Here is a 26748-nt window from a genome sequence, read left to right on the forward strand (position 1 = left end):
AAGAATCTCCCTTGTGTTACAGCCTGGAATACCTGGGCTTACCTCTTTAAATACTAACAATATGGGCTTAATTTCTCAGCAAAAGGTTTTGCCAAAGTCTGAGGATTCTACTGGGTAACTACACACTTCACCGGTCCCTGCCACTCCACAGCCCAGACATACAGGTTGCCTTGTCCTCCAGAACAGTTTGCTGTAAATCAGTTGGGGTTTGTGCATCTTTGATAAGCGTGTATTTTGGTTTATCTTTTGGCTCAGCAAGGTGGTTAAAACAGTGTAATAGGAAGAAATGGTACTCAGTCTACCACAGAAAAACACAAGTTAACCAGCTACTTGAAGGTAAAAGGTTTCCCTCAGACTGTTCCCATGTTAGGCACTTTTGGAGGTGAAATTACAGTGTAATTGGTGAGTGTCTGAATGACTGTGGTATTTCAGTGGACAGCAGCGTGGTTACACCTTCCCAGTGTACACGGAGCTCCCAAGGAGACAGAAGCTGTAACATAATTTAGTGTAAGTGGAAGCATAATCCTGTGGGATTGTCTCAAAACATACTAGGATGTCGCATATCTTTTCCATATTTGAGTCATAGTGCCATAGTCCAAAAAAACCCAGAAAATCTGTGTAACAAGAAGAAAAAACAGGAATTTAAAAATAAGTCACCACTTAAAAAAAAAAAATAAAAAAAATTGTCACTACTTCTTTGGTAAATCAGGAGCTCAGTAAGAACTGCGACATGGTAAAAGTATTCTAATGGTCTCTCCTGGTAGTAGCTCGATACGCTGAGAGCATTTGAGAGCATTGCTCTAAGTACCATCTTGTGGCATAGGAGTTCAGCTTTCATTTCACGAAGAATTAAAAGTCTTCAGGCCCTTCTGGTTGGGAAGAGAGCCTTCAGAACATGGCCTGCAGGTATGGTGCATCTACATGGCATTTTGCATTGCGATTTAGAGAGAGATTTCAGCCAGTCAGTTCGAGTCAATTTATGAACCTGCAAGTAAATGAGCTCATGCATCTCTTCAGTTCAATGGCAGCCATTCAGTGGACCATATGCAGGCACACTAAACAGAAAACCACACAGAACTCCATTCAAGTATTTCAAGTATTGATTGCCTTGGAGACCAGTGTTATCACTGAGTTTATTCTCTTCCAAGGACTAGAGCTTTTTCCTGCTGCAGTCCCTTTTGGTAGGCTGTACAGGGCAAGCAGGATTGCTGAAACAGTCATAAAAGCAAAAAGTTTTCAGGTCCAAAGAGTTAAATACTTCACCCATGGGAACAGCCTGGCAGGAGAATTTTAGAAGTTACATACTAAAACTCAAAAAGCCTCAAATATATCCCACAAAAGACCCTGCATCAATGTTAATCCACAATGACACAAAATCCAATTGTCAATAAATTTTGGAGTACTATTTCTCAAACATTTTGGACACCTTCAAAATTATTAGTCTTTATGGACCCTTTCCCAAATTGTCAGTTGTCCAGGGAAAATTGTCTCTGCTTGTAGCAGCTCAGTTTCTCTAACGCAGGGAAATAAGAAGTCCCTGCAAGAATTGACTGATACCACGCAGACGCTTAACTCCCCTCTCCTCCAGAAGCTGCTAACCAGGGAAACCCAGTTAGCAAATGTCCTGTGGTCCCTATCTCCCTCTTGCTACCAGGACCTATTGCAGCTTTTCCCATCCCCAATCCTGAAGGGACTGAGAGGATGCCCTCAGTAAGTCAACATATTATTCTTGCTTTTTCTCTCCAAACAATGAATGTAATTAATATTTAATAAATACTATTTAAAATTCTTTTTAATGTTTTTTTAGAACTCTTTGAAACTTTCATTAACTCCCTTGGAAGCTGCAACATATAGTTTGAGAAACATTGCTCCAGAAAAAGACATACAATTTTAAAAAATATAAGCAAAACCAACACAAAATTTTAAGTGGTAATATCTTTATACAGTATTTGCATCAGTAAACAGATTTTACTAATATAACTTTCATACTGGATCAAGGTTATGACAATTTACTGAACAGAATGTTTCCAATAAAATAAACTTTTTATAAGATCAACCATGACATGAAGTAATAAAATACTGTAACTAATTCATACTCTGTAGGAAATCCCATCCAGAATCCATTTTAACAGTGCTGTGAAGGATGCCCAGTTCGCATGTAGTTAAAAGACAACTAAGCAACTGAAGAGCAAATGACTTTGTATTTTATTCAAATTTAATGATTTAAGAAGTGTAAAGTCATTAACTTCAATCACAAATGATGAAAACAGAATAAAGTATTGTCTCTAGATGAACAGCAATGAAAGTAGGTAACATAATGAAGTAAGGAAAAACACTAAATAAAAATAATAAAAGTAGCATTTTCTGTTAAACCAAGGACTTTTTGTTGCTGTTGCTTCTTCAGAGGCTGTGGAGCTGAATATATCATCCAGAGATATGATGCATATCTAATCCAAAATAAAGTCTGTTTAAAAAACTACAGATACTGAGTTGTTGGTGATTTAATGATGATAAAATTTAATCACATACAAAAGAGTACAGTGAACTATTTAAAATATATGAAAGGTGGCCTTTAAATAAGCTTGGTGAAGAGCGTGACAGAGTGTTTAAGAGGGCTCAGACCATTTTTTCTCCAAGTGGACACAAAAGATGTGTCTGGCAGCTGGACCTATCCGCAATCTCACTGACATCAGTGAGAGCCTCCTCACTGATACCGGCAGCGTGTGGTCCAAATTAGCCGAAGTACGGCAGCATGTTTCTCTAGTGCTTCTTTTCTGCACTACAGAGAAACTGGATGAAGAGTCTTCCGCACTGTAGTCAAAGTTCAGTTTCTTTGGACTAATTAACAAAACACTTTCCAGAAGGCAAAGGACTCTGCAGCCAGCTTCTTGCTAGCGTGGTGGTAGTGACTTATGTAAGATTTCATAGGCTTCGGCAATCTTCTCTATGAAACCTTCCACCTTTGCTCCAACAGCACTTCAGGGAGACTCCCTTTGAAACCTCCCCAAAATAACACAAAGTGGAAAGAAGAAATTAAACAGACGATCTAGAGCAGAGGACATTTATTTCAGTTAGGTTTTGAACAAGACAAAAATTTTGAGAGTTCAAAGATAAATAAGTCACCCCTATGTCAAGTAAGAAAAATAATATTAAAAAAGGTTAAATTTAATTAGTCTGTTTACCACATGGAGTAGCAGTCAGAAGTACAAACATTGTAATCTAAAATCTCATTGTAGGTTTGCACACAATGGATCAGAGTATCAGAAAAAGTAACCGAAAGGCAAATTTAGTAAGACTTGTCTTGCAGGCATAACATCTTAATATTTATGGTACAATACTATGTTAAGGAATACCTTCAATTGCAAAGGAAACCACAAAATTCCCCAAGGCCAGAGCTGCCTAATTCAAATGTTATAAAAGCAATAACAAAAACCACAGGTTTAAAAATCCCTTGGGTTCACAAATTCAGACACGATTCCAGAATGCATTAAGAACTTTTGATTATCTGCAAGAAGCTGGATACTGATGGATATCAAAATAGACAATCATCAAGTGACTAAAAACCAACCACCCAGCACTTCCTGTAATTAGGACACAAAGGGAAAAAAAAGGATGTTCTTCCTTCTGTACTGATTGACCTTAGAACAGGAATTTATGCACTTGTAAATACAAACTCATTATGTAACGGTGCACAGCTTAGCCATAGGCTAACTGTATTATTCTACTGTACATCAAGCCATTCAATATTAGTTTCAGGACTGCAACACAGGATGCATAATTCTTCTTTTCTTTTCCCTAACCTTTCATACTTATTCTAAGAACATTTGTGAAAAGAACAACTATACCACATTTTTTGCTAAAAGGGAAAAAAAAAACCCCAAAGAATTAATAAATAATTATGTAGGCTGCATTTAACTTCTAATTCATGGCAAGGCTGTGATGTGAAGGCAGAGTTGTTCAAAGTAAGCCACTGAACGTTCTAAGACTCATAGAATGGCCTGAGCTGGAAGGGACCTTAGAGATCATTTTAATACAGCCTCCCTGCTGCCAGGGACACCATTTGTCGACTAGAACAGGTGACACATGGGGACCGAATGGGAATCGAACCCGCCACCTTGGCGTTATTAGCGCTATGCTCTACTGACTGAGCTAACCGGCATTTATGCCAATCAGTAACCAGTTAATATCTGAATGATCTAAAAGCATTTTCCACACTCAGAGACCACGAATGTTTGGCTGGCATATGGCTAATCTTAATCACTGTTAGTGCAAGCTCTTAAAAATTTCATTATCAGAATGCATAACTTAATTACTAGGATGCCTTGTCACTTACACACCACCTGCTTGATTCACTGGTAGTATCTGTATACCGCCTGAACTGGAAGACTCAACTAGCAATTTCCCAGTTTACAGGCATACTTAGTATCTCTCAATCAAATCTAGTTTTTCATGTAGCTGCAAATGGCAAACTTCATGTACTTACATACAATTATTGACTAAAACAAGCAGAATGCAATTTACCGATAATGCCTCAACGTTATTCACTTTCAGCTAAAATTAGGTTTTGAAGGCTCTCAATTAAAGCATCCCAATGTAAATCTCAGTGTAAATTAGTCTCTTAACTTAATTCACTGAAATACTTACCTTCTACATTCACTGTAACAGCTGTTAAACAAATTCATTGCTGATGTACATTCAAAAAAGCAGTCTCTGCTTTTGTGTCAGCCTCCTTACATTAGCAGAAAACTCTACATTCCCACTTCATTCATTGCAAATTGATGTGACACCATATTTTTCCTTGTTTCACTCCATTTGCAGAACCAAAAAACCCCATAGCAGTCAGTTCGCAGATCCTAATTCTCATTTCACCAGAATTTCATCCTCATGTCTTATTCTAGAGTCTTTTTAATATTTTGCTCATATTTTGTCCTTTAACATAATTATTACTGAGTCATAATTTCCTCACAGCTTTTATCTGTTGAATAATACAAATTGTCCAATTAACTGAGCTCTGGAATGACAGCAAAGTTATAACATTCTCAACTATTTAATGACATCCTGATATAGGAAAACAAGTTATCATAATTTCCCCTGCTTCCAAAGGTGATTGCAGTAGTGCTTTTCCTTATGTTATTTTTGCTATTTGATACCAATTTCCCCCTCTCCTCTCACACTACCTCCCAAGCTCCTATTAAAGAACAGCACATGTAAGTGAATCAGGAACCTAGGATATTTCAGAACAGCCACAGGGCAAACTGCAGTTATAAAACTTACAGTTTTCCTGAAGATTTTTTTCAGAAAATTTTGAACTAAATTTCATTAAATAAATGCAATTTCTTAATTTTTAATAGCTATAAAATCATACCACACTCCAACTGCTTTTGCTGCTTGTTTTTAATCAAACATACAGTATCGATTTCACACTTAGGCTACATTTAAACTGTAACATCAGCTGACTTTAGCATCTGATCACCTCTGATCTGCATAAATTAGTAACAGAAATCTCCACATTATGGAGCTTATGAAGCTTGTCTTCACCCTGGAGCTTTTTCAACAGCCAGTTTCCTTGAGAAAACTGTTGTTTCTCACACTAAAATAATGAATTACAACAGACACACATATGCACACTGCACACATAAGCTTTGAATGAGGTTCTGGCCTTTTCCTGGCATCTTGTTTGATTAAATCAGAATAATATCACTGTGACACCAGAATTATATCTCTAACATTTAACAGTATCTCTATTCATACTCATATTAGCCTTAACAATACTTGTATTTCCTATGCCATCAGCAAAACATCCACACCAAAACCAATACTCCCACTACCTTCCCTTCCCAAATCTGTCAGAAAACCTCTGTCTAGAGTCTGTCTCATTTCCTCTAATATAGATAATCTAAATCCAGGCTAGGTGTCCAGATTCCCTTTATCATCAAATGGAGAGAAAGAGGCATGTACAGGGTTCAATTCACCTCACCCTACAGTACACATCAGTCTACAAAAGGCCAAGATGAATGAACCAGTAACTGTTACGTACATCTGCTGGCCAAAGGGAGGAGAAAATGAGAAATCTGAATGATATGTGGGTATGTATAGAGCAGGTATCTGAAGTTAGGTGCTGAATAACCCTAGCATCTGTATTGAACTAAGGATGCTGAGATGTAAATCAGAGTCAAATAAAACACACTAAAGGATGACTAAATTTCTGTGTCTGGAAGTGAATGTGGAGTTTCAAACAGGCTCACAAATTTAACTCATGACTGCATTCACTGTAGAAGGACCACAGTACCCTCACTTTCTTCTGGACTTAGTTTAAGTGGTGAAAATTGCTTTCTGCCCAATTTCTTCTAACCCCGTTGGAGTAGTCTGTCTTGAATTAATTGCTTATTTGCTACTGTCTGCATCATGGCCTGAAGCTTCTGTTGTGGGGTCTTCAGTTTAACTATTCTTGAGGCAAATGATAAAAGGAATATTTAGGAAAATGACCCAATTTCCCCAAAGAAATGCCAGACTTACCCAAAGAGAATTTTGACCCTATTTAAAGCAATTATGTCCATTTTTCTTTTGGATTTATACTCTGACTAATGCTACGATACAAGTGCAGCCTTCAAGCAGGGACATTCATAGACTCATATCATGCATGCAGATTTGCAATTTTATGTTCAGACTAATAAGATATTTTTTGTTGAAAGGTTTCTGTCACATGTCTAGATAGTTCTTTGTATCTGAAAGACCACGATGTTTCAACCATTTAAAAACTTACTCAACTTTAAAGATAATGATGTATTTAATAATTGTAAAACAATTAAAATATATAAAATAAGTTCTTCCTAGCATTAGTTCTTTTTATGAATCTCTCAATATTTTCAATGGCCAAAAGCACAGCTACTGGCAGTGGCATTTCTGTATCTCCTTCTCCTTTTCCCTAAACTTTGCAGAAGTCTTTTCTCTCACAAATGTACTTAATTTTAGATTAGACTTTTTATTGCGCTGATAAAAATGTCCAAAGAATGCATTCTTTATGTAAAGAAAATAAATTTCTAAACATTGTTCTATCTAAACTGAATGAAAAAAGGGATTATTTAATTGTTCCATCTGTTGGTAACACTTTAATCAGTCTGAACATAACTTTTATTTCCTAGATTAATCCATCACAGTGACATTTTATCCCAGAGAGAAACACAAATGCTTTAATGAAACGATTCCATGGTTTTCAGCAAATTGCAGGCTTACTAAAATTAAAGTCTTGGATGGACATCCTGTGCTACACATCCTTATTATTCAAGGGTTCAGTCTCAACGACAACTTTGACACAAATACAACTTAATTTACATAAGGAAATTTTGATGTTTCGTGGTTTATTGAATAAAATCACCTTTTAAATTTTCCTATAATTCCATGATCGATCAAACTGAGAACTCAAGACCTTTTCCTCCCCTCTTTCTTTGAAGTTTTACTGCACTGAGAGCTTAACAAGAAGTCAACTAAAAATTATTAGTTTCTGAGGTGTGCTTGTGCCCTCTGGCTAGAAAAGATATCTGGAGTTACTTTTCTACATTGTAAAACACTCAGATCATTGCTTCTTAACTTTGAAAAGTTCTACTGCAAGGTTTAACTTCCACTGAGCTTATGAGAACAAACCGCAGAGAAATCATTTCAGAAACAATTTTTCAAAGTATACAAGAGTAAATCCATATGCTGCTGAGATGAAGCACAATAAAGCATTATTGAGATAATCTATAGTTAAAATGATGGTGTATGACTTATGATTAAGCTTCATTACCTGCAGAGCAAGGGGCTTCCATCTCATATTTTTCAGTAAAGCTGGTGCTGAGGTAAGCATGCTCTGAGGTCGCTTTTTCAAAGTTAAGATAACACCACTCGGATCCTCTCGTAGTGCATTCACCAAATTTTTCAACTGCCACCCCACCTGGTAACCAGTAAAATCATTACAATAAAATTGAGGTACAGTAATGTAATGTTCCCTTTTTAAATAAAATTAGTAAAATAACATAATAGGAGTGTATATATATATTAAAGGAGATTAACTCTAGAAATGTCAAAAATAAATTACTGCATAAAAATAATGTTAACTAAAGTAATTTCTATAATGCTTGAAGATAGATATGCATCATTTCCGGTTTTAGAACCAATAAACTTCTGTTACTCCACTGTAAATGCACAATTAAATCTCAAAGAGTTTTCAAAATTAGCTCTTGTAAATAGACGTTAGAGACTAGAAAATTAAAAAGCCCTGGCTTCTGCATTTACAGTTCAATTCAAAACTGAGCATTTTGTACTCCATGGTTACTATTTAAAGCCTACTAACCACACACAGTCATACTACTTCTACTCCTAGCAGCTTATGCAAGCACAAACCAGTTCAGGAAAATCTTATACTCTTCACACTATAAAAATAAAATCAGAATCACAAGGGTTTAGGTTTTTTTAAATATTAGTTTTTTTCATTATGATTTCAGAAACAAATATAGCAAATTAATGACAGAAATGTAGTGTAGCCACTACTTGAGTACTAGCCTAAAGTAAAGTTTTCCTAATCGAATCAGGACATTTTGAAATAGTCTAAAATTAAGAACTTGGCTAACATGGAAAGCAACAAGTCTATTTATAAACAAGGGACAGAACTTTCTGAACCATTTACTTTGCATTTTTGAAAAACGTACTTAAAAGATTAAAACAGTACAACTCACAAAAATGGCTTTCCATTAAAGTAATGCCTGATTTCAGGTATCTGCCCTGAAATACTTTACAATACTCAGTCTCTGCATTTTCAAGTTTGGCACCTAGAGTGGTAATACACAGAATCATACATCCCTTGAAAATCTGGGCTTGTAGACTTAGAAAGTGATTATTTCTGTAAACTCAGCAGTTTTCTACCTTTTTTCTCTCTATCCCCCTAAACAAATTTTTTTATCCCCCTAAACAATATTTTCCTGCTTTCACAACTTATACAAGAACAATATGAAGAAGAAAATTATCCATTTGAGCAGCGAAATTCTCACTGAAAAAAAATCTAGAATTCCAAAGTGATAAAGTAACATCATCGTAGAAAGGTTACTTTATATATCAATACACTTGAAAACAAATAAATAGGCAATGTGAACAAGGAAAAGGTAGAATTTCCTTATCATTGGTATAGTGCAAGAAGACACATATATTTGTTATCTGTGCAAAGTAAACACACTTAAGTTGTTGTTATTTTTTTTACCTTATTCCTTATTACACCAAAACTCATTCTGTTTGCTTAATATCACTTATTTTAAGAGCTGACACTCCCATTAAGACCATGCCACTTAAGCCAACCCTAATGCTTACCCACCAACTCTGAATCACAGACATGGTTCAAACCTCAGCTACTGTGAGCTGACCTATCCTGTTTTCAACACAGTAAAGTTCACTATCTCCAGAATGCACTTCTACAGTGATATTAAAGTAAACAAAGAAACGGAGTGTTGACAACATGCATCTTTATGGAGTATTTTCCAGCTTCCACAGAAGACTTCCAAGCATGCTGGAACTCTTATTTTCAATCCAATGTACTAGGTATACGGCTATTATACTTTAAATAAAATGAAACATTAATGTAATCATAAAATCATAGAATTGTCAGGTTTGGAAGGGATCTTAAAGATCATCTAGTTCCAACCCCCTGCCATGGGCAGGGACATCCCCCACTAGATCAGGCTGCTCAGAGCCCCATCCAGCCTGGCCTTAAAAACTTCCAGGGATGGGGCAACCTGTGCCAGTATCTCACCACCCTTCCTAACACCCAGTCTGAACCGATCAATCTCTGGCTTCAATCCATTCACCCCAGTCCTATCACTACCCAACATCCTAAAAAGCCCTTCAACAGCTTTCTTAAGATACTGGAAGGCCACAATAAGGACTCCTCAGAGCCTTCTTTTTTCCAGACTGAACAGCCCCAACTCCCTCAGTCTGTCTTCATAGGTGAGGTGCTCCAGCCCTCTAATCAACTTTATCTCAATTCCTACATCCCAACGAAGTCTTCATCGTGTTTCAACTTCATCTAAACCAAGTCTCTAAGTCCAACCTTTGTATCTTAATATTATGACTGTATAAAACAATACCTTGCTATTTACAATATTGTCTTCCTACTTGGAGAGAAAAAATCATATTCCCTATTGTCACTGTGGCCATATGCAAAGTTTCATCTGCTACCCAAAAAAAGGAGTTAAAGGCCTGCAGTTCATGTAAGGTATCTCTGCATGTAAGGTATCTATGTATGTAAAGAACTTTACACTTTAATTCTGTAATATAATAACTGAAGACAGATTTCTGGAGTGCAGTCCTCCTGCCAAATAAAGCAGCACATTGAGCCTTGAGGAGAATGTGATATGGCCCCAATTACAAAGTCAGGATGAAAAATTCTTGCCATTTAAATTGGTAGGAAGCGGAATGCGAAAGCTGTGTTTTAAAGCCATCTGTTTCTCACTGCAATAGCCAAAGCAATGTAAATAAAAATGGAGGGGTTTTCTGTTACACTAGCAGTTTCAAAATTATTTTAAATGTAGAGATAAACTGCATCATGTATTTCAACTATGCCTTACATCACAATAAATGGGAGATTATCAAGTCTCTTTATGAGAGTTAGGGGGATTAAAGACAAAAACAATCACTTCAAAGCACTAAATCTGATATATTCAATTCAGAAGCTCATGAACATAAACAATTTAACATCATTTTTCACAGAAAAATTCTGAGATTACTATAAATTTCAAATTAAGTTCATCTTCTGCCTTTACTTAGTTCCCCGACAGAGGTTTTCTGGCTGGTTCAGACAGTCCTTGGCTGATTCTCATCTTTTGAATGGAAACAACTAAATTGGCCTAAGAACAAGTTCCTTCTTATGTGACTGTCAACAATAAACTGAAGGAAAAACTGAGGAAGCTTTTCAGCTCCCCCATAGTTTAGATCCCATCAAAAGTCATATTGACACGGACTAAAAAGAAGCAATCTTACTTGAGAAGGTCAGGTTAGAAAGTGGAAAAGGCAGTGACTATCTGGAACTAAAAACTGTTTTCCAGAAATCCACTTTACTGGCATATAATCTACACTTTCTTTTAAGTGTGATTTGCATTTATTCTCTCTCATATCTCCTCAGGGTCTTCTCCTTTTCATTACTACCACAGCTGCCAATTCTCAACTTCTAATCATCAAGTTTTTGGGCAGAGCTTTCAAAGTCCCTACTATACCCTTTATCCTTCCATGTACTGCAAAAGCAGACAGTAATAAGATTAAGTTTCACTACGGTTTGAAAATTCAACAGATAAGTAAAAGGACTATATTAACAGACAACATTATTTACATTCAAATGACTCGAATAATCAATTTTTGAAACAGTTCACTATGCAGACCAGGTACCCAGGAAATTGCTGTTGCTTGCTTTAAAGTAAATTTTCATCATTAAACCAAGTGCTATCAAGAAGCAGTAGTCAGGAGGGGTCTCTTTAGTGGCAGCCTGAGCCCAGCATTGGGTTTTGCTGCACAGTGCCCAAATCGCTCCTGGCTGCCAGTGCAGCTCACGGCCGAGAGCAGGGAGGGCTGAGGGGAGCCGAGGGGAGGCCATGGGTCAGGTGGGCAACTGGGAGCCCAGTGCAGCTGCCTCCAGATCTGACAGCCCCCCTTCATCTCCCCTGCCTCTCCCCAGGTTCTGCATCCCTGGGAATATCCAAGTACCCATTACCCCAAAGAGCAGAGGGCGCTGTTAGAAGTCCCAGCCACTACCTGGGGAAAGAAGATGCCTTCATGCAAGATGAGACATATTTTCAAAGACCCCAGTGTTTCCTTGGCTTGCAGCAGGCACATCTGGATGACGATATTATAATGCACTGAAATGGTACTTTTATTCCTAAGTTGCCAAGAACTTTAACATTTTAAACTATTTAAAAGTTCCTTCCAAAGTGATGATCTTTTTTTTTTTTTTTCCCAGATGGATCTATTGCCCCTTTATGACAAGCTTGGAATACTGGTAGTAATCTTCCTTTTTTTCCCTGAAAATAACCATGACCATTCATTGAATCTTTTTCTTTTCATAGCTGCACCCATGACAGTATTCCCAAACTCCTGTGCTCATTCCTGATTTCTGATTTTCTGCAAAATACTAATGTTCAGGCAGCTCAAATACAATTGGACGAGCCTAAACCAATTATTTTTACAATGCTACAAGATCTAGCACTAAATAACCTAGTCTGAAAAGTCTAGCATGTGTATCTCAAATAAACCATTGCACAGCTGCATCATGTAAAAGCAGTGTGCAAATCTAATACACACTGAAACTATATCATCTAGAGGCTGGAATTACAGTCAAATGATAAATAGAACACAGTCCATATTTTTACAGGCGTATTCCTGTTCAAAGGGTCACCAGAGTCCCACAAAAGTTAACGAGAGCTTTCTGCTCCCATGAAGAGATGAAAAAGAGGTGAAAAAAATCATTTTCTTCCCCCCCCCCAGTTACAGTAAGTGTTTTCTGACGTGCAGATTTATAAAAGGGAAAAGTAGCAATATCTTCACACTTTTGAACGAAAAGTACTATCTTTCTGCTAAATATAACCTGCAAAGCCATATGTTATTTTCTAGCTAAACAAATATGCAAAATCCACTCTAGCATTTAATTTTAAAAAGTTATTGGAATGGCAAGATAATCAAAACTTTTTTTTTTCAGTGTTGCCTGTTATTATGCAGCCAGAGCTCTTTGACTTAGCAACCATTTCAAGCTTCAAGCTTTTACTTATTTTTCAGCTAAAAAAATACAATTTCTAGAAGTGTATCCACCTTAAGAAATTGGTGGGTTTTTAGGAACATCCATATCTATCACCCACCTTGCATTTTATAAATAAAAATTAGTGCATAAAAAACTCCTCACACAACACTGTACTTCAAATCACTGTCTATCAAACCTGTTAAGCAAGTCAGAATCTGACAAGAAGCTATCTGGCCTCATGCTGTTAAATTAACAGATTGATTTCCATGAACACTAGCCAGAAATGATGATGGTCAGCTGGCAGCCCTACGAGACAAATGTATTAGTAGTAAGCCTCTCACTCCCTTCCTCCAGCTGCAGATGCCTGAAAAGGCTAAAAAATAATGGAAAGCCATAGGTCTTCCGCCTCCAGAAAACATTATTTGTTGAGGAAACCACAGAAGGAAGTTTACAACATGGACTACCACTGAGATGAAAGCTGTATCTGTGTGCCATAGGAGAAGCAGTGTCAGGAGAGTAGCAGATGCCTTTCTGGGATTTATCCAGCTTCTTAAGCTAGCATGATAATGAACGTCCATGCTTACATAACAGTTTTGTCCCAAAGAGGAGAGGTTAATAATACTGTGATTGCACATGCTGCAATTCTAATTAAAGAGTATCTTCGTTATACTATTTAAATAACTGCAATTTTAATCCAATGTTAAAGTCAGTTCTGTGCATCCCTAGAATGTCATTGATCACATTGCACTATATCACTGCCCACAACAACACAGACTGTGTGTGTAAAGTACATTGAAAAAAATCACATTTTACTTGAGAAAATATCAATGTTTCACTAAAACCTCTGCTTACTACCACAAAACTATGAAACAAGTAATTGTATATTATTTTTGTCTATGTAAACTGAAGTTTACAATTAAGAGACTTTCCCAAGAATAAACTAAGTCAGGACCCAAAATGAGAGCCGAATACAGAAATTACTGCCTCTCATTAAGCTGCTCTAATCACATTTCCCTGTCAGAAAACATGTCTGATTGAGAGCATAATTTCTGTCTGATGTTATTACCTTGCTCCTTGAAGGTTTTTCTCATCTCTATTCGACCATAATTCAACAAACTTCACAAAGTTTGTAGTAACATGACTACAGAGCACCTCAGTAATGGAGGCAAGCATTGGTTTTATCCATGGGGAAACCGAAACTTGAATCATCCAGGGACACAGAATCAGTTCTATATTGAAGCTTGGACACTGTTTAACAACAAAGCTTACCTTTCCATTTTCACTGCTACAATGAACCTCTAGTTCAGAGCTACCTCATTGTTTTGCTTTGAGTCATTGCTAGCAACATCCTAGAACAAATAAATGAGTATAATTGTTGGGAACAGCAAAGAGTCCAACTTTATGGGTTTGCTTATATCCTATTTATAGATGTAAGGTCAGTGACTAAGTAAATTTTTGGATGATAAAAGGGTCTTATATTCCCATTCCAGGGTATGGGTCCATCACAATATTTTAGAACAATTCCAATGAGTTAGTCATTTCAATAGTCTTTGACGGCCTCCTCTTTTCAATGTATAAATAAACTACCTGAAATATCCAGCTACCCTGCAGATAAATGGTGCTCCTATCCTTGAAACAGATGTTTCTTGAGACTAAATTCATGTAGTCAAAGCAAATCAACACGTGTGCAAAGACATTGTAAAAAAAATCCTTAAAGGTCACTAATAACCAAGTAAACTGAAAAAAAACCCAACCCCCAAAAAGCTTTTAATTGAACTGAAAATGTATGCAGTATGACTTAGCTAAAGTAAGGAGTTAAAAAGAATTGTTATAAAAAGTAATTATTTAGCCATGAGAGTCTTCTGTTTTGTTCCATTTTACTGCTATTAAAATAAGCCACCGAGGTGTTCTAAACTAGTACTGAGGGGTTTTTAATAAAAACTTACCTATTCAGAATATACATACTCAAATCAGGCATAGAATTTCCCTGCTTTAATTTTGCTCCCTTGTGACACAGCATTAACTTGCTTTTCTTACTAGTTTGATCTACTTTTACAACAACTATCACCATCTCACACTTTCTCACAGTTACCTCCTAACTTCATCAGAGTAAGATAATGGATTATAGAACAAAATATCAAACTGGAAACTGAAGATCAGCTGTGTAATTTACACAGCTGCTACCTGCACAAAGTACAGAAGTATTCAAAACTATTGAACCCTAACTGGTACATGGTTCAGGCTATGCACAACTGTTCCATCAGCCAATTAACCTGCACAGCTTTGAAGATCTCTTCTTACCTTCCACCCCCTTCTCCACAGTGTACTTGTATTTTCAGCACTCTCAGTTAAAAGGAAGATTATTAGCAGCAGACTAATATCTGACTTCTTGAATTCCAAATACATATACCTGAACTTAGACTAACAGTATGCCTTTTAACCTGTTCTGATGAGACAAAAGGAGTAATATAATCTGTATTCTGTTCTATAGGCATCAGCATAGTTATCTATAGAAAACTCCAATTCTGCTTATTCTCTGCAACCTGGGCATAAAACATATGCTCTAATCATATATTTCACAGGTCAGAGACTAAGAAATTTTGAAATAATTATAATGGCAGAATTTACAGTATTCTCACTATCAAGAACATACTGTTAACATTGTAACTTCAATTGCCTGCAAATACAAACTGTACCCAGATTAGTCTTCAGTAGGAACTGCTATGAGAGTATGAAAATACTTTTTATCAGAAATATATGCAAAAATTTGTTGGCAGCACATTATCTTTCAATATTTCTGTTGTAAATATTAATACCATCTACAGCACCTCTTAGAGGATTTTTTTTTCCTGTAGAAACACTACTATATGAGGGAAAAAAAGCAAAATATAAAAAACCTGTACAAATTAAATAAATTACAATACATCGTCTTCCAGTATGTTCTTTGCAGAAAGATGAGCTGAACAATCAGATCACAAGAATACTTCACATAATACTGCAGCAGTTTTTAGCCGATACACCCCTCAGGAGCATGGTCATAAGTATAGTTTGTATAAAATTCTTGATTTGGTTACGGACTAAGTAATTTGGCTACCACCAACGGTGGAACTATGAAGGCCCACTGACAACATCCCCAGGAAAAATCAACTGGTACTGCAGCAGAATTCTTACTATACACTGCTTCTAAAAGAGACATTGGTGCCTTCAAAGTCAGCCCAAGTACGTATCCCCAAACTGTAGTCAGTGCTGTACAGAGCAGTCTATGTCACCAGTTACAAAAGAACTATTACTTTCCAAAGCAAAATAATGGAAGAACTCAACAGCCTGCTGAATCTTTATTCATTTAAGTTCATCTAATCACATGCGTAAACTACCAGGGCTCAATGATAACAGAGTTGTCCATTCCGGGGTACAGCCAGGAAAGAAAAGAAATCTATGCTTTTGAGTGAGCTGTGGGACATCGCAAATGGCAACAAGTGTCCAAGACCACAACTGGCTGCAGGGAATCCTTCTAGAAATACAATGTGTGGCCCCTGAACCCATGCCCCACTCATACGAGAGGATGGGCATCTCCTATTGCCCCAGTTTCTTCTATTACCTCCTGAAAGGACTCCTATGGCAATGTGAACCACTCAGTGCTTGGCTGTTACACAGCTCCACCGACAGTGTACCAATCCCACCAATGAGGCTTAGCAAGGTCAGCATATATTCTTCAAGAACTGTGGTGCTCCATAACTGCAGCAGAAAGTCAGGCTCAGGAGCTCTGGAGCACACTAAAAGCAGGATGTCTGTGCCCAGGCTGCAAAATCAAACCTGCCGCTCACGAAGCCTGAGGCAGTAAGGAACAGTTTCGACAACCACTTCTGACTCACGAGTGACCCTGCTGGTGTTCCTTTTACACCAACCAGGTTTTATTCTTTCAGCTAAGCCAAGCAGGTTGACTTTAAATTAAGGTAGATGCACTCACACAATTAAGCTCTGTTATCATCTAGGAGACAGGTAGCTGCTGAAAGGCAGCGCAGCATGGCTCTCTGCTGCAACTCAACCAGTTCCACCGGCTGGTGACACAGGTGTGTACCAAAGCGTGAAAATTTCATGTGGAATGAACAAAGGGAAATTATTTAAAGTCTGGCAGAAACATGAAGCAGCATGGGCTGGCCAAGCTTATGCTGCTCTAACACAGATGTGACAATGTCTTGTTTGTTAGCTGGTTTGTCATGCCACAGTTAGAAGCACAAGTGAATGCCCACACTGACGGCACGCTATCTACATAAAAATGATCCTGTGTTCATTGAAGTGTTATGCGTTTCGCACATCAGCTCTGAACAAGTCCGAGGTATCAGTGGAAAACAGATTTCATGGACAAGAATGTCCAGAATTTGTGCTGCAGTAATGGCAAGAGCATCCTTGCCCATTCAAACTCCAAAATCCAAATCTAAGCAGGGCAGTTCTCAAAGCAGAGATACTTATCCCTGGAGATGTTGCCAATGGCCGCCTTTAATTTTATTTTCCAAAATATTTATTTCATTTGAAAAATATTTGTGGAAAACTAGAATGAAATCTATCTACATGCACACACATGTGCACTTTCCTAACTCCTTAACAGACTAACTCCTGCCTGCTCTTCAGAATACCTGAGAATCCTTTCCCCCTAGAGCATATTTCCTGGGAAGCACAACATAATTCAATTGCATTTGTCAAATTTGTCAAGTTGTTTCCCTTTTTCATTTATACTCATGTAAAAACATTTGCAGTCACCATGGGGAAACAAAAGATCATCTTCCCTCACACATGTAAATTCAGCAATATCACACTTTCCTGGCATGGGATATAAAATAATGTATTTCTGTGTGTATTTGCAAATCTATGTAGAAAAAAAAGATCATAAACAGCACCATATAATCTCAACACAAATTCCAAGTTGAAGGGAGCTGCAAATTCACAGAAAGATTTTTTTCTTTTGAGAGGATCTTAACAACTTAGTTCTTTTATCAGTATTACACAATACTCACGGAGACTGTAGGGTAAGAATAAAGAATTAAATTGAAATTTTGAGAGGGCATGTGGAGGACAGACTATATTTGCCAAAATCAAAATATGGTCCCCATATCCTGACAAACTACAGAGAGTTCAGGATAGAGCCCTACAGAGAACTAGGTTATTTCCATAAAGACTTCCATTAACATTTCTATATAGGCCTACAAAGTTTTTAGATGTAAATCCCACCTACCTTTAAAATTTACCAAGCCATTATAAACAGAGGGAGCCCAAGGATTTGGGAGCTATTACTCTGTCTCCTCTTTCATAATAGCACATGCATGACAGCAACAAAAGGAAGCTAAGCATGAGGCATATTTCTTTAGAATTTCTATGATCTTGCAGCAGTGTTTTGTTGTTCAAGTCAACCATCATAAGAGAACAGAAATATTATTTTAAATGAAAGATGTTGCAAGTGGAAGAACAGCTAATGTCAAAATCTTGGACTGACACTGCTGTCCCCTCCCTTACACTTTTCCAGCCCACTTCTCCCCTGTGTCTCTTAAAAAATGTCATTTCTCTCAAAGCCAAGTTAGTAAGGCCTTAAATGAAATATCTGCATTCAAAAAACTCCCCCAAAATAGCTTGGATCTGAAATAGGTCTTACTAAACAGGGCAGAGAAACTGAATAAACAGAAGTATTTGCAACATCATTCTTCTACTTAGAGGTGTTTAATTTTTCTCAAAAATAAGAAGACATCTACTGCAAACTCAATTTTGGATGTATATACTCCAGAATTCATATGCACCCCAAGTTCAGCATTTCCTATCAGCTGTAATTTGTCAGTTCCCCACCAATCCAGAAAGGTTCTGTGGAAGTCGAACTCTTCTTATTAATTGCACAGTGAATCTTAAAAACTTATTTCTTACTTTTTCTAAGCAAAGATTAAGTTCGGGTAAGAAAGGTATCATACGCTTCTTAAGCATTTACCTCTGCAGAAAAGCAAGGTATGATCTTAAAAGGTATCCACCATTTCAGAGGAATTTTAGCAAAATCTTTTCAAAGTTTTTGTACCATAAATACAAAAAGAATCCTGGCAACTCTATTCTGTTATTTTGCCTTGGCCCACAAGACCCCACAGAAATTTTCACAGTAATAATGTGCCATATAAAGGCTAGGTGTTATCTACATACTAAGTAATTCCAAAAAATGGTAACTTATAGGTGTTAAAGACATTAAGTATTCCAGCTTCTACATGAAACAGATTAAAAACTGACCATATTTACCTACTTCGCCAAATTAAACATATTTTCCCATCATCTTTGGTTACATACATTCTGATGAGTTCTAACCAACAAATGCAAATTTTGGGAATCGTAGAACTGTCAGGGTTGTAACGGACTTTAAAGTAGTTCCAACCCCCCCTGTCGTGGGCAGGGACACCCCCCACTAGATCAGGCTGCTCAGAGCCCCATCCAGCCTGGCCTTAAAAACTTCCAGGGATGGGGCTGCCACCCCCTCTCTGGGCAACCTGTGCCAGTGTCTCACCACCCCCATGATGAAGAACTCCTTCCTAATGTCCAACCTAAACCGATCCATCTCTAGGTTTAATCCATTCCCTCTAGTTCTATCACTACCCGACATCCTAAAAAGCCCACGTCTATCACGTTTTATCATATTTGTATTAGAAGTATATGCAATGTGCCAAATATACCTCCAAAATAAAGAAACTATGCATAGATTACAGAAGAACAGCCTGCTATTCAAGAATCCTGCCTCATCCTGAGTCTACACCTCCCTGTTTTCTGCTTGGAGTATTTTCTTGACTGCTTTATCACTGATGCAGCCAGGAAGACCACTGTGAACAGTAATAATTCATGTTAAGTAATAATATTGTTTCCTGCACTTTCAATCAGTTAAAAGGAGGACTATCTTGAGGCAAAACACACTCTCGAATTATGTATGGGCAGAAACATGAGTACTGAAGTACAGTACAAATTCTGAATCGCTTGAATGACTTTTTTTTTGTTTACATTTGAAATACTTTAGACAGATAGGCTTTTAGAGGAGATTAAGGATGTAATTCACAGGGAAGTTTAGGAGAAGACAGTGCCTAAATCCTTTGAATTTTAATGGAGGAGTCACGCCTCTTAGTTACAGAGCTATTAAAAAAAAATCTATTCTGTAAGGCAAAACTGACATAGAAGATTCACATAGCTATCTAACCTCAACAAGCTTCAATTTAAAGGACAATTTTGTGAACATTGACTTTGCACTGAATTTAAGCTTAATCTTATTATTTTTTACTTAAAAAAATTAGAAGATATTTACATTCCAGACACCCTGCCAGCAACAAGTGGAATACATCCTGTTATGCATGTTTTCTATCAACATAGCAGAAGATTAGGGTAATAATTTGAAATCCTTTGATTTCACTGCCAAATAAAATACTATGAAGATTAAGCATCACTACAAGCAAACAGGGGATGTCAATAGAGAATTTAAAACCAAGTGACACCCAGTATTAGGACATGTGTAATAAAATCAATATAAGTCTTAACTATTCTCCTGTCATGCTGTTTATATGAAAGCCAAGGGGCTTTCTGAAAGAGCAGTCTTTTCATAATTATGAAAATGTAATTCTTATAAAAAGTGTTAGCTAACGAGTTGAATTTTTAAAATAACTGTGTGAAACTTCTCTTGCCCACATTTATATTCACTCTTTAAAATATAAAGTAATGAAAGCTAGGTATCAATTTGACTCTGACAAACAGAATACACTGAAATAACTGAACAAAAATGCAGAAAAAAAGTTTTAATGCCAAAATAAAATTAAATTTAAAGATAGGGGTTTTTTAGATTTTGATTCTCCAATGGAGACATCTTTTAACTAAGTTACAGGTGAACAATAATTTCCTACAGCTTTAGAGTTAGATCTTAAAAGAATGTACTTGTAGCTATTTCTGTAGTCAATATAAATGATAATGTATGATAAGTTGCAAGTTGAAAAATAGATCCTGTGTTTTCAACTTGTAAGCAGCATATGAAGTGTGAAAAAACTCAATAAATAGAAAAGCCAAGATATAATATCTTCAGAAATATTTATGTCTGAAGTAAGAATCACTGTAAAGAATAATACCTCTTCTCTCCAGAAAAACAAATTCCTTGATCTGGACAGAAAATTCCTGATGAGGGCCAGAATACAAAACGAGTGACTTATACTCTTGCCAAAATAAATAAAAAGATTAAGGAACCATTGTAGTATCTATAGAAAAGATTGACTATTTGGACTCTATACATTGGAAAGAAATCAAGTGCACCTTTGTAGAGATAACAAGGGAAGTGATACCACATTGCTAAGAGGATCCTAGCTGACTCTCACTGTGGAAAAGCGACATGCACTTCACTTGCAGTCCAAAAAGCAAATCGTGTCCCGGACGGCATCAAAAGGAGTGTGCCGAGCAGGTTGAGGTGATTCTCCCCCTCTACTCTTCTCTGGTGAGGCCCCCCCTGGAGTACTGTCTCCATTTCTGGAGCCCACAGTACAAAAAGGACATGGACCTGCTGGAGTGGATCCAGAGGAGAGCCACAAAGTTGATTAGAGGGCTGGAGAACCTCTGCTATGAGGACAGGCTGAGGGAGCTGGGGTTATTCAGCTTGGAGGAGGCTCCAGGATGACCTAATAGCAGCCTTCCAGTACATGAAAGTGGCCTACAGGAAAGCTGGAGAAGGGCTTTTTACAAGGGTCTGGCGTGATAGGACAAGGGGCAATGGCCTGAAACTGAAAGATGGTAGATTCAGGTTAGATAAAAGGAAAAAATTCTTCCCCATGAGAGTGGTGAAGCACTGGCACAGGTTGCCCAAGGAGGTTGTGGATGCCCCATCCCTGGAAGTTTTCAAGGCCAGGCTGGATGGGGCTTCAAGCAACCCGGTCTAGTGGGAGAGAGGTGTCCCTGCCCACAACAGAGGGGTTGGAACTAGATGATCTTCAAGGTCGCTTCCAACCTTAACCATTCTATGAATTTATGACATTAAAACACAAGGACGTTACTTGTATATAATATCAATGACACCAATTGTTTTAATTATATTGTTGATACAACACAGCAAGAGCATATAGAAATGTGTGATTTAGTCTTACTATACATATCCTCCACACCAAATGCTACTGCTGAAAAAAAATCAAGTTTATCTTAGCTCCCTATGGTCCATTTTCGTAGAACTACAGTCAACTCTTTTTTCTTCTGTACATCTCAAAATACCTAGCTGCACTGATACAAAAGCCAAAACACCCAAATCCTACTTTCAAAATTCCATCCAGCTAGGTAAGAAAGCTCATTTTGAGGTCTGTCAAAACATTATTATTATTAGTGTTACAAGTCAGAATCTGATCTTTTCATCAAATAAACGCAGAGTAGAATAAAAACCTACTTGGTTGGAAATTTTCAAGTTGACAAGGCAACTTTGCTACATAGCAGCATCAGAATTTGTCAGAAAAACTAGCTAGCATAAGGATGGAATGCTTGTTGATGTGTTTCTTCAGATGTATATGCATTTTGACAGCCAAAATAATAATGTTCTAAAGTGTTATGCATATTGATGTCATAAGCTTTCTTAATGCAGAAAAATAAAGAAATTTGTCATCAACTGTACATGTAAGTTATCATGGCATACAATACTTATGAAGAATGTATGGACAAAATAAGTATTAAAAACCATCCTGATTTGCATAGATTTATCAAATTACATTGCATAGTTCAAAAGGTAGCTTCTCATGAGTTAAGTTCCACATATGCAGAGTATATTTGATATCAAACTTAGCTGGAGGCCATACTAAAATATTACAAGAATTTGTGCAGAGTAGATGACATGATGTACAATGGCCTAAAGCTAAAAGTGGAACCCCATGGAGATTGACAAAATATACTTTTAACAAATGACTGCTGTATTAAAAATGGCAATATAGGACATTTTTTGTCAGTTAAATTGTTTGGAAGGACACGCTACTTATAAGAAAACTTATACTTTGGAAAAAGAATAGCTGCTTTCTATACTGACTGTCTGCTCTTTTATGCTATCAAGCCTTATCTTAAAAAAGGAAATTTTATTTTAATAGTTCACCAATGTAAATAAAATCACCAGGAACCAACATGCATCTGCCCACAGAAAAAGTAGTGTGCATGGGATTAGTCTTCTTGCTTATCACATCTGAAAGATTTGTTTCACCTTAACTTCCCAGGTTTAAAAATCCATACTTAAATTAAGCTAAACCCCCGAGGTACACTCGGGAATTTTAGGTGCTTTTGTTCTCGAAACAGCACGTTTGGAAAGTACTAAGTTTTCCAGGTTCAAGGAAGTACTCTTGATCTTAAAACCACATGGGCACAACATTACCAGCTCCCTACATCCCTTTGACCCAGCCCTCCTATTACATCTGTTTATTAATAAAGCATGGGCAAGCAGACAATACCCTCACATACTGCCCAAGCCACAGCTATTTAGTCTAATTCAATACCTCCAGTGATACTCAGAGGATTGGTGCTAAGCTAAAGAACTATGTGGTTTCAAAAGAGAAAATGAAAATTTATATGTTAGAATAAAAAATCATTTATAAAAACACATTCTTCTACACATTTCTTCTCTACACATGCTGATGTGTCATGACACCTCCATCTCCAATTGACACAGAACATAGTTATACATACCACAGTTTGGTGGTTAACTTGAATCACTTCATCCCCAGCATGGATTTTCTTGCACCGATCTGCAGGTGACTGAATTTAAAATAAAAGAGATGATAAAGAATACAGTTCTTACTGGTCATCATCTCTCTTTCAGCTATATGATTGCTAAGCTGTGTAAAGCAGGATAGATTGATAATGACATTTTACTGTGAAATAACAAATTAAATAGTTAATAAATCAATTCATAGTTGTTCAAGAAAAATAATCTGTACTATTGTACACAATACAATCAAACATTAAGAAAGGCATGAATAATTTTTTATTTAAGGGTAACCGAGTCCTAAAGGATTTCTTTTTAATTCCATTCTGCCAAAAGAGTGCTTTCATCTGCCTTACATCTCTTAAACCTTGAAAGCCAATCTCTGGCTGAATGTTGAACCTATCAAGACTAATTGACAATTCCTCATAAAAAAATTTCAAAATACTGCCTTTTTTTTTTTCTATAGTGTTTCAATGTGTTGCAGAGAACTTCAGTAAATTACTGTTCTTCAAAGAGTACACAAGGAGTGAGGATTAGGTTACGTACCAACCAGGAAGATCATAAAAGTTAAACGATAACTTAGTTTCTGGGTCATTATTAGACTGAAAGAAATGCAACCAGCAACAAAATCCTACAAAGTTCATGTTTTCCAAAAGCAAAGCAGTTTTATTCTTTGCTTTTCCCTCAAAAACCACCTCATAAACAACAATGAAAAATGAAAAAAAACTGCAAAAAAAGCCAGCCGCCCTCCATAAAGTGCTATCTCCCCAAACTCTCCCTTCCTCCATCTTCTATATTTACAGTAGACCAACGGTTTTCTGAGGGAAATATCCCTATGTTTAGAGGAAAACAAGTTCCTTCAGCTTTTAATGGAGTGACAACACTTTGATTTTTCTCTCAGTACTGTGAGTGTCAGCCTATGAAGACACTTAATCAAATTAAAGGTAGAAGGTGAGACTGACAGTTTGAAAACAACACAAGTGGCGCAGGAGCAGGCTTCCAAAAAGCTCCTAGCAATTTTACAGAAATTAATGAAAGTAAATCCATTTTCAGGTGAGATAGCAGATTGTCTAGAGAACATGCTCCAGGCCTGAAATGTGAACTCTTTGCAACAGCCCATGTACTACATCCCCATTCAAAATACACCTCCCATAGCTATGCTATGACTTCCTAGTACAATTGCACGTAATTAATGGCCTAAGCTAAGGACAGAGTTTAAATGGAAGATATCTAGGAGAAACATGAGGCTAAAAGAAGGCTCACTCATGACTCAGTCTAGGACACATTGCTCAGAACATCAAGCTGGGCTGGTAATAGCGCAATTTTACTTACATACAGAAAAGCAGCCTTAACTTTTTGTAACTACTTCAGTGTTAAAGGTGTTGGCTGAGTGACTTGGGGATCTAATGATCGGTTTTCTGCCTGTCATCCCGCTACCCGTGCTTACTCATTCATACCTCTAACAATCTTTATAATCCTCCCATGGAATACTGCTATTTTAGCTCAGATGTATTTACACCTAAGACTTTCAAAATGTAAATGCAAGTGAATCTTGTGTCATTACCCTTTAACTCTACAGGACTTCATTACAATACAAATTTCTCTTGTATTGACTTCAGCACTTGCAGTTTAAATCTTGAAAAAACAGGTATTTTGTGTAGCAGTTGTTTTCCAAGACAGTAAAATGCAGTTTAAGAATCTTCAGATTGGAAAAATCATAGCAATTATGCCTCAAACACACTGGAAGGTGAGGTAAAAGTAAATTTATAAAGGAGTCTCAAGGGTGTGGTCTTATGAAGAGGTTGCAGCTCTTGTTCCTTACAGCTTTTTTCTCCCAAGTAAATAATACAGACCTTGCTGTAATGAAACAATATCTTTTATCATCACTATTTAAGGAAAACAGAGGAGATTTGATAAGTTCTTTCTTTTTTTTTAGACATATATGCTGATTGTCAAGCAAAATATCCATTCATGAAGTCCTACTAGGAGGAATAAAGTGTGTCACATTGCAGCTATATCTTCTTTAGCCGATAATTTAGTTGAATAGGGAGCTGAACAGTAGATGGAAGTACCTGTTGCTGAGGCTCACACATCAAAACCCTATAAGCTATTCAGAATCTGTTCAGGATTTATTCTGCAGAACAGATTTATTTTTGTCCTTTAGGCTAAACGTTGTCTTTGTCTCATTCCCCCAGTATACCCACACGGTCTGAAAGACCAGTTTAGACTCCTTGGAGCACATTTGCTGCATGTCCAGAGTGGAGATTCTGGTGTTATTTCTTCTGAAAGGCCTGTCTTCCCTGAGAGCTACAGGTGACCCACAAACTCAACAAGTGCATAGTAAGTGGGGGTACTGGGAGCATCCCCTTCAAAGTTACACTCCTGCTGGAGATGCACTGAATGGTATTACTGTACAAAATACTCTTTGCTACTGGAAAATTGAGTTACAAAATGGTCTTACTTGAAGAATACATTTGTTTTGTGAATTAAAAGAATCTCTCCAACATAGTCTAAAACAGCTGATCAACAGGAAAGCTGTAATCCCTTGCTGGACCAATACACCCTTCTGCATTGTTTCCTCCAAACAAAAGAAAGAAAATTTGAACCAGAAAGCTCAGCTTGCTCTAATGCTACAGGACCACCAGAGAGAAGCTCTTTACGGGGCAGTGACCTGTGAGGAACTCTGCTCTCTCACAGTGCAAGCTTCAGAGCTCAGCTGCTTTGAACTGCAAGGCTGATGTGTTGGGAAAGATGACTCCTAATGTTGAACAGCAAGCTCCAGACTCTGATAGGCTTTGTAGCTGGACATCAAACACCTCAAACAGCAAACAGAAAAAAATCAGAACTGTGCTTACAAAAACTACTCTGTTACATTAGTGCAGCTACCACTGCCATGCTACTGTGTCTATTAAAAAGACAAGTGCTTCTTTGCAATCCTCTGGGATGGTGTAAGAAGAAAGTCTGCCAATTTTTCACTTGGAGGAGCAGAACTGAAAAGTAAAAGGTCACAAAATTTTGTTCAAAGGGAAGAGAATTTGGATTCTTACTGTTTCCTCGAAGTTAAATTGTACTGCAAATAGTAAACATATGAACATCTACAGGTCAGATTACATCTGCACCATGCTCTGCCATGCTACTTAGATGTTTCTCATCCCATCTGTCAGAATTATACCTTTTAAAATTATTTTTGTTAAAGGAAGCAGCTAGCAACTGTGTGCTTAAAAGCAGGAGACACCTTACTTTCTGTAAAGTGTTACTCCCTATCACAAATGCTCTAACAGACGACAGCTTTTTTCCCTAC

The 26748-nt window shown here is 37.2% G+C and overlaps 1 protein-coding gene across 1 annotated transcript in view; it reads right to left on the bottom strand.

Annotated features, from left to right (window-relative positions):
- Positions 1 to 26748, bottom strand: part of CNKSR2 (connector enhancer of kinase suppressor of Ras 2) — a gene marked incomplete at both ends in the record, with an annotated part of 119132 nt that overhangs the window by 55352 nt on the left and 37032 nt on the right. Inside the window, 2 exons of the mRNA XM_009867382.1 lie at positions 7784 to 7930; positions 23429 to 23497. Coding sequence (XP_009865684.1) covers positions 7784 to 7930; positions 23429 to 23497 — 216 coding nt within the window. The remainder of the gene's footprint in view (positions 1 to 7783; positions 7931 to 23428; positions 23498 to 26748) is intronic.

The sequence above is a fragment of the Apaloderma vittatum genome, unplaced genomic scaffold (genome assembly GCF_000703405.1).
Source record: "Apaloderma vittatum isolate BGI_N311 unplaced genomic scaffold, ASM70340v1 scaffold3904, whole genome shotgun sequence".
NCBI lineage: Eukaryota > Metazoa > Chordata > Aves > Trogoniformes > Trogonidae > Apaloderma > Apaloderma vittatum.